Source organism: Alligator sinensis, unplaced genomic scaffold (genome assembly GCF_000455745.1).
Source record: "Alligator sinensis unplaced genomic scaffold, ASM45574v1 scaffold678_1, whole genome shotgun sequence".
Lineage (NCBI taxonomy): Eukaryota > Metazoa > Chordata > Crocodylia > Alligatoridae > Alligator > Alligator sinensis.
The window spans coordinates 1236523-1245875 of NW_005842006.1; the positions used below are offsets into that span (position 1 = coordinate 1236523).

Genomic DNA, 9353 nt, shown 5'->3' on the forward strand with positions numbered 1-9353 from the left:
TACAAGTCTTCCAGGAAAGCACACGATTTAACTCTACTTGCACAACATTTGTTGCAAACGAAACTACCTGCCGATTAAGAAACTTCCTCGTTCTGGGGTGATGAAGAGGTTGCAAATATTTAAAATTTAGGAGAAGGACCTGAGCTGGCAAAGAGTAGTAGAGACCTCCCCACAGTGTACAGCCCACCATTCCATTAAGGGTGCACTGTGCAGAGGTCAAACTATAAAAATCACAAGAGACAAATACAAATTGAATGCCATCATGGATGGATGCTTAATTCATATATAGCAAAGAACAAGCGACCACTTATTTCAATAGACTTTATTTTAAAGCAGTTAGGTCACAACACTAAGCTGATCCCATCTGACATACACAAGCTACAAATGCTTGTTTGACAGCTAAGGATCAATCTTTAGTAGCATACTTGAAAAGTGAATAAAAATCCATATAAAAACAATATTCAAATAGTTTCCATAGGAACACAGATAAATGTGACCCCCATCTCCTAGTTATCCATTTTGTTGCATTTATACTAAACCTAGACTTGAAAAAAAAATTTAAAAATTCTAGCAAGATTTAAGTTAATGGTCCCCAAAATGCCCTAATTTCAAATACTAAAAACTTGCAAATACTAACTAAAATGGGTCTATAACGTTAATAGTAGCTGAAGCACAAGTTGCTGAATATTCAATTCCACTTTCCCAGGCGCAAGACAGTGGCAGAGTAGTGACATCCTGCTCCTCCACCTCAGCTGGAAAACCTTCCTCCTTGATCTGTTGCATTAGTTGCCTATATAAGGAGATGGGGGGGGAAAAAAAAAAAAAAAGAGAGTCAACATCAAGAGAACAGTTTTAGGGCCAACCAACTACTTCAGGATGTCCAATTTATCTTGACCCTTCCAACAGGACATGTTTAACTGCCCGTAAGCCAAACTGGCATAACTAGCCTTTACCTGCAGATATACCTCTATTTTGGAAAACTTACCACTGTGATCAGTAGAAAGCAGCTGAGCTTTAAAACTGGTATATTCAGCATAACAGGAATAGCAATATGTAAGCTACTTCTGCCTTATCTGGACACGTACAATTCAGACTTCATCCAGTTAGGGAAAAAAGACATGTCAACTGACTATTCCACTAAGTGTCATCCTTCCTAGATACTATGGACCTTCAAATAAACAGCTCTTCCTCTTAGAAAGCTCTTACTCCCCCAGATAGTGGTAGTCAAGCAGATTGGGCACCTTAAAATTGAAGGATGAAGCCTTTCCAAAACTGGAAAATTTTGCTATTAATACCAGAGTGGTAGAGCCTTTCCAACAAGACCTACTGAAGGTGACAGTTTCTGCAAATATAGGGTATAGACAGATATAGCAATTATACTCATTTCAGAAGATTGCAATACAAAGGGCGCGTCTACACGAGAAACATTAGTAAGCATTAACCTAATTTAATGGACATTGTAGGCACGTGTCTATATGTGCATGCCCCTAATGTGCATTAAAAACGGTAAAATTAGGTTAATCGCGCCTAAAATTTGATACCTGCATTTGCAGGTATCAACATTTTAGGCACAATTAGTTAAAGCACATTAATGCACACAGACATGACCCAGCACTAACTTTAGTGCCGGGTCCGCACAGCCACATCACAGGGCTGCAGGGACTTGACACCAATTTTAGTGCCAAGACTCTGCACATGTAGACACCTGCCAAAAAGGCTGCTTAATGCACATTAAATTTAGTTGCGCTTAAAATGTACTTGTAACACCTTTTGGGCGTGTCTACAATGCAACTGTTAGATCTACAAGATGCTGTAGTGCTACAAGCATCCCAGAACTACTCCAGTTTTAAACTCTGCTTCATTGGGGGTGAAATTTGGGATGAATTTAGCCAACTTAATTGCTACAGGATCCTGCAGATTTAAACAGTTAAATTACAACAGCTGCTGCACTGCCCCAGACAAGCAACTCCCCCTTTCTTTTTAAAAGCAATTAAAATATATGTTTGTCCATGTGCACACTCAAGTCTACTCTGGGACATTTTCCTCATTGCAGTCAGTTAAGTTAAAAGTGTAATATCCTCCATGTCCCACTGGAAAAAACAAAACAAAAAACCCCCCAGGAAACCAAATGGATTGGGTATTTCACTTCTTAGAGCTATTCCCCACCCTGCCCAAGGTACTTCAGAGAGATGTTTTCCTATGACTATTAATTTACACTTCATTCATATTTAGTAGCTTTGTTTTGATACAAAAGGGGACCACATAAGCACCAGAAGGGCAGATACTGGGCACCACTCTCTTAATATTAAAATTGTGATATCCGAGAGAACTTCATTTTACCTTTTCCCCCACCCCTGTAATGTCCTGCTGTCACAAGGGCAATCAAAGATTTTATACACACCACTTATGTGATAGAAGTTGACCAGCTTTTAAAAGAATACTTCCACATTATGGTTGACTGTCTACATCAAGTGATTTTCCTGTCAGCTTGTTTTAGTTCAATAAACTGCTGTTTACTGAACTAAACCCAGGTAAATAGAGATCCTTGGTATAAAGAAAACAGCATTTGTTATTACTATGTCTAGAACAGGGTGGGCAAAACGCGGCCCAGGGGCCAGATGTGGTGCGCCAGGCCATTCTATCCGGCCTGCAGGGCCCCTAAAAAGAAATTTAGAAAGTTAACATTAATCTGCCCTGGGCTGCCCGTCATGCGGCCCTTGATGGCTTGCCAAAACTCAGTAAGCGGCCCTCTGCCCAAAACAGTTGCCCACCCCTGGTCTAGAATGACTTCAGTCAGTCATTTTCACTAAACCTCTTTATACTGGACACAGCACTTGAAGGTCTTAGCTACTGAAGAGTACAGTTGTTTAAGTATTCCTTTAATTACTACTTGCTACAGACGGAATTTGGATGATTTAGGTTTGTCTTCAAAAGTAGGTACAAAGTAGCTTTACTCATTGGTATGCTTATAAGAAGTGCCAGCAAGGCATTATTTACCAGATATTTTTATCAAGACTTCTTGGAAGACAAGGTTCTTTGGGTGACTGATATCTTTTATTAGACCAACTTAAATAGGTGGAGAATAGTTATTAAGCAAGCTTTCGGGTTCAAAAACCCTTTGTCAGGCTAAGGAAGTTTCAGCAGTCGGTGTGTGTGCTCTTCCTGGATGGAATGAAAAAGTAAAGAAATAAAGATGCTCATTCCATCCAGGAAGAGCACACACACTGACTGCTGAAACTTCCTTAGCCTGACAAAGGGTTTTTGAACCCGAAAGCTTGCTTAATAATTGTTCTCCACCTATTTAAGTTGGTCTAATAAAAGATATCAGTCACCCAAAGAACCTTGTCTGCCTATGTCCTTAGACCAACACAGCAACAGCCTACACCCCGACAACCTGAAGTAGAATTTTTAGAGTTACTAACCATGCAGGCCTCGACATCACATAATATATTGCTGGTCTCTGAAATCCATTAAACGTAGAAGCAGCTGCAACAGTATAGGCACCCATATTTTCAAACAGGATCCAATCACCAACTTGCAACTCTGGCATATCAAAGCGCTCAACAATACGATCCAGACCATCACATGTTGGCCCCCATATGCTGCAGGAATAATAGCCCTCATCTGGCTTGGGTCTCTGAAGGGAGAAGTTTAACAGTTACTATCTTTGCAATATTTAAGGAGGACTGAAAACAGGAATCTACATACAGTAATTGCAATGCTGAAATTAAAGGCTGGGTTCTAGTTCTAACATGCAAGAAAAAGGTAGCCGCTGCTCCATATTTTCTACAGTGGTCAACTGCATAGTCCAAGGCCACATTTGTCAACCCAGAGATTGGCTGGGGTAAAAAGAATCGAAGATGGGAAGAACTAGACTTGCTGAGGCACCAGTTTTTTTTACTACCTCTACATTAAGAGTGTGATGAGCAGTATTAGCTATAATGAAGTATACAAACCTTTTGCAAAATGGGCTTAACATGAGCATGATCATATAATATGCAGTTAAATGATCCATACACTCCATCGTTCACATAGTACATGAGAGTTTTGTCATTAGTATCATCTTCATCTGGAACAAAGAGATGAGAAGATGCCAATAAGAATCTTTGGGAATACTTGCACCTGACTGCAAATACCATCAGGCGATTAGATTTACATACCATCAGAACCTGCCTGCTCCTTTAATACAACTTTTTTTGCAATTATGTTAACTGCCAATGTGAAAGCTGATGCAACATAGTATCTTCCAGGTTCTGCAATAATTTTTACTCCAGAATCAGAAGGAAAGTATTTGTCCAGCGCTGGATTGATTACATTTGTGATCTAAAAGATACAGAAAAGTAAACTGTTATTTGCTGATTTGATGGCCAATTAAGTAACTTTTTTTAAAAACAAACAAACAAACAAACAAACCAACCAACCAACCAACAAACCAACAAACCAACAAACAAAAACAAAACACCACCTTGTAAGATGAAATCTTAAACCCATGACAAAATACTATGCCCAGTATGTCATAGCTACTTGCTTAATCTAAAAAAGAATCGTTTTACCTGCCCATACCATTTTAGGCCATCTTTAAGATTTTACAGATCTGAGAGTAGTATATGCAGAGTAAGGTATTATCTTCAATACTTATTCAATATTTATAAAAGCATACATTTTAAAAATTAAGTTTAAACAAGAGGTCCACCACACATCCTGGTTGGCTTCCCACAAGTCATTTAAAGCCTTGGTAATTTTTTAGAAGCCAGGTTTGAGATGGAGAAATCATTTCCAGCATATGTACAATCTCTCTGGGCACGTCTACACGTTCATTACTGTGCAGTATGTAGTAGATACTGCACATTTAGTTTAGTACTTGCTTAACGAAGTACTAACTAAATGTGCAATAACTATAGTTACTGTGTAGTAGCACCGGCACATGGTTTTGTGATGCTTACTGTGCGGTAGTAATACTACTGTGTAGTAGTGTATGGTCATGGTTTTTCCCCAGCACACTACTGTGTGGCGTTATTAGGCTACTGTGCATTAAGCGTCTTGTACAGATGCTCCCTTTTATTCACAAAATGGTTCTACCTTTTTGCAACCCAAAAAAAAATTACATCTTTTTTTCATATTTTAAGAGCTGTAAAAGCATTTCTCTCTATTTTGGAACAGAACTACTCATTCCCATTTTATTAAGACATGGACAATAATTCAAGGATGCAGCAACTAGGCATTTAGCTGGTATAAACTGATGTGGTGCTGCTGGACTGCATTTAATATTATTGCACATCACTCATTGTCCATTCTTATGTCAGGCGACTGCCATTCTTAAAGGGTTGGGTCACAAAGGACAGTGCAGTTTATTGCAACTTCCAACATAAGAAATGCTATAGGTCTACAGTCTGACCCAGTTATTCTAGCCCAGTACACTACCTCACATGTATGGAAGTTGGAGGTGGGGGGGGGGGTGTTAAAAAAAACAAACAACAACAACAACAACAACTCCTCCAAGATCTTTCACCCCCTTCTCCAGTTGCAGCTTGTAAATATGAACAAAACTGCAAGATCAGGTCCACGATAGAGTTCGTACAGCAATAATCTGCTTTCTTGTACAGCTATAGCATCTCAACCACAGAGTAACTAGTCTTTAATTATATAGTCTTAGCACCCCTCTAACTCCTAATTTAAGAGCCTTCACAAGTCTTTGCCATGTGTATATATTATACCAAGTTCCTTAACTAAAGCCATACAGCTATTTAATGAGGCAGTGCCAACTTTATTTAATTCTATTATTAGGTAACACATGAGAATTATGGACTTCAAAATTTAGTCATGAAAAGGATTCCTTTAAGATATTAGGAGCTTTAATACTGACAAAAGAGAAAATGCAAGATGGCCTTGACATGTGCATGGTCCTATAATATGCACTAAATATATTTTTGCCCCAAGTTTGCATCATAGATAATTAAAATGCCTCTACAATCTGATGATCATGTTAACTAGTCACCCATACCTCTTCATATTTAAGCTTGACATCTTCAGAACCAGGAAAGCCACCGCCAATATCAAGCAGGTACATACTGAAACCAAGCTCAGCCTGAAAAAGTAAATGGGACACTATCATGCCAAGTAGTGATTCAGGAACCATTTTTAAACTTGCTTCTAACACCTTAGTATAAGGCTGCTGGTTTTGGTTTGTTTTTGTTTTTTTAAAAAACAAATCACATTTTGCTATGACAATTAAAAAACAAGAAACAGACTAGTCCATTTTATGTCCTGGTTTTCATGCACTGGTAGCTTGTATACCTCTCACACACCCAGACCCCACAAAGACTTATAGTCAACTTAAATCTCATATTTTCCACAACACTCTGATACTGTATCATATGTCTGAGTTATCACAGTTCAAAAACAGTTGCCTATATTTCACAATATGAACACTCAATACAACATGGAAAAGGCTAAACCTCAATTAAGTTGATGTTTTGGATTCAGAGTTGTACATAGCTGTTCAAGTGGCAATTCATTCTGACAAACTAGTGGTATTGCCTGTGCAGTAACATGATGGTGCAAAAGCAATGCTCTTAAAAAGGAAATGTGTACTTACTCCCATATCAAAGACACAACGGGCATCAGAAATAGCTTGAACAAAGGTTTCTGGGTCTGTACAGCCACTTCCCACATGGAAGCTAGGAGACAGAGGCAAAGATTCTAGTTGCCATTTGGTAATTTGAGTTATAAGCAGCCACTTAGACAAAGCTCTGTAGCACTTCAGGGTACCAATAGAAAAAAAAAAAAATTCTTCATCATAACTGTTTCTAATAATACATTGTTAACAAGTAATCTTCTGAAAAATCATGTTTTGACAGTTTGTTTTCATGAGCAAAGTTATAACTAACCTGACTCCAATAATGTTAAGGTTCAGTTCTTTTGCCCGCTCCAAAAGAACTCTGCTCATTTTAAGAGTAGCTCCAAATTTAACACTCAGGCGACAAACTGCTTTCGAGTCATCAGTTGCAATGCGCAAGACCAACCTAGAAACAACATCCAATTTAGTGCCTTATCTAGTGCATCTTATCTACAGCAACAGATAATTTGGTCAAAAAGAATTCAACCATGTATTTGGGTACCTTATAGCCAGTCTAAAGTAAGATATCAGGCAAATGCGGCCTTAATGTGATTAAACTCATTTATATATGCAAACAGTTTTTCCGGTCTGCTCTTCCTCATGAGCTAATAAACTACCAAGATGTAAATTTCAAAGTCATGTGAAAAAAAAAAAAGCATTTGTTTTGGCATTTCACTTGCTAGACAGATTTCTACATCCTCTTCCAACTAAAGAATAATAATAAAGCTAAGTTTGTGTTACTCAGGGAACTGGCTTATATAAAACAATCTCTGATAGTAAGCTTATTAACATACACAAAGAAACAGTAGATGCTTACTTTGCCTTTGGATGTGCCCTTGCAATTTTCATCAGCTCTACTTCACTATCAAAAGTCATCATCTGTACACCATTATTTGCAGCATGCTTGATCTGAGAGACTTGTTTGCAAGGATTTGCATATATTATTCTCTCAGGAGATACACCCATGCTCTGCACCAGCTGCATTTCAGTCTGAAAAAGAATTACTTTAGTAGGTTACAGTCTAGGAAGAAACAAGATATCCAACGTCTTCAACAAATGAATGATCAAACTCGTTAGAAAGCATATGAAAATGCAGATCTTGCATTCAGTTAACACTTGATGGTGTTCAGCTTTGCTTAGACAAACTTGTTGTACAAAACAAACAAACTTTTCTTGGCACTGAAGCACTTACCTTACTGGCACAGTCGAATCCTGCACCAAGAGAAGCAAGCGTCTCCACTACAGTTCTGCTGTCATTACATTTGACAGCATAAAACGGCTTTACTCTAGGGAGGGCTTTATGCCACCGGATGTGCTTCTTTACAATATCTCCAAGGTCAGCAACATAGTAGGCATCTTTATCATCCTAGAAGGAATGTGTTATATAATTTTACAAGTCTGTTTACTTCAAGTTGTATGCAGTAAGATCAGGCAGATTATCTTGTACAAAATTCTTAAAACAGGATCTGGGACCAAGATATCCATGTAGTAGAGATACCAAAAATCTGGCTAAATGCTGGTCTGTTGCACCGTTTAAGCCCCTGAAAAACTGCTAATGCATCTATTGCTACAATACACATTATTCATTTTAGTCTTAAGATATCCAAATCACAGAAAGCAAGGAGGCGGGAGCTCACCCGAGTGAGAGGGAAACCTGTATGCCCAATGCTTTTTATACACTATTTTATGTAAAATACGTAAACAGCATTGGGAGCAGAGCCCAAAGCACAAGGCTCCCCCTCTCCCATGGGAGTACCCTCCTCAACTGTTTGTGGAGTCAGTCTGCCTTTCTTCCAGTTTGGGCCCCAAGACTCTTGCACTCCTAGTTGGCTGGTGCCTTAGCTTCAAGACAGTGAGGATGACCTGAACCCTTCCTAGCCCGTAGAAAAGTGTCTTAACCACCTGACTAAGTGGGAGATACGGCTTCAATTCATGGTATGCCAAAGAGAACCTAGAGCCCAGGTCTCGCACTTCCTACCTTCATTACTAAAACCTCTTTAGCAAGGGGTAGCTAGGTCTTCCTTGGCTAGGATCCCAACATGGAGTGCATTATGTACAGCCCCAAATTCAGATACACTCCTGTGCCTTACATTTCCTATTGGCTGTCTTTATGTGACCCCCTGTGCAGAGCTTTATGCCTTGCCAGAATGGGAAACCTTGCATGCCCACAGGATAGAATAGGGTCACCCTCTTCAGGGCTCACTAGACTGCCTATTGAGAGAATAAGAGAACAATGTGCAAAGCTGCTACAAAAACAGACATGCAGTAGGCAGACTAGGATCTGGACCTTGGTCTATAGAGCTGTACTATCAGAAAATGCACTCTTGTTTTGATAGCATACTTACAGAGGAAGACACTTCATTTATTTTTTGGTCTAGAATATCCTTGGCAGTAAAGCCTTCATCAAGCAAGAGGACATCAGACTCCTCGTTGCTGAAGCTGGTCATGGTCTAAGCGTTTAAGTATACGTCTAAGGTGATTTCTAGTGCAACAAACTTGATACAAAAAAGGAGGATTCATGAATTAATTCAAATTCATGGAACAATGCAAACATTAGTAAAAGCACTGGACAGGAACAACTAGAAGATAACTTACATGAATAGCTAGAAGATGGCAGTTGTACTCAGGATTCTTTCAGCTACGTGCCCAAAGAGGCTCTCCAGAAAAACAAACTCCTGCTAACTACAAAACAAGTTGTGTGGCCTCTGTGCAGCAGTTGGAGAATGTAGCTTTGACA

General features: G+C 39.1%; 1 protein-coding gene across 1 annotated transcript; it reads right to left on the reverse strand.

Annotated features, from left to right (window-relative positions):
* Window positions 1-307: 307 nt before the first annotated feature.
* Window positions 308-9353, reverse strand: ODC1 (ornithine decarboxylase 1). The gene is made up of 11 exons (XM_014519070.2): window positions 9212-9353; window positions 8962-9111; window positions 7809-7982; window positions 7434-7606; window positions 6888-7022; window positions 6596-6677; window positions 6002-6085; window positions 4161-4323; window positions 3957-4069; window positions 3423-3637; window positions 308-790 (listed from the first exon to the last, which is right to left on the reverse strand). The coding sequence occupies exons 2-11, from the start codon at window positions 9061-9063 to the stop codon at window positions 637-639; spliced, it is 1395 nt and encodes a 464-aa protein (XP_014374556.1). The 5' UTR covers window positions 9064-9111; window positions 9212-9353; the 3' UTR covers window positions 308-636.

Excerpts from the sequence above, each read along its gene's own strand:
- ODC1 (XM_014519070.2), bottom strand. The coding sequence starts at position 9,063 with ATGACCAGCTTCAGCAACGAGGAGTCTGATGTCCTCTTGCTTGATGAA. Across the intron at positions 7,607-7,808 it reads GATTCGACTGTGCCAGTAAG|ACTGAAATGCAGCTGGTGCA; the intron begins GTAAGTGCTTCA and ends ATTCTTTTTCAG. Across the intron at positions 6,678-6,887 it reads CTTAACATTATTGGAGTCAG|CTTCCATGTGGGAAGTGGCT; the intron begins GTTAGTTATAAC and ends TCTGTCTCCTAG.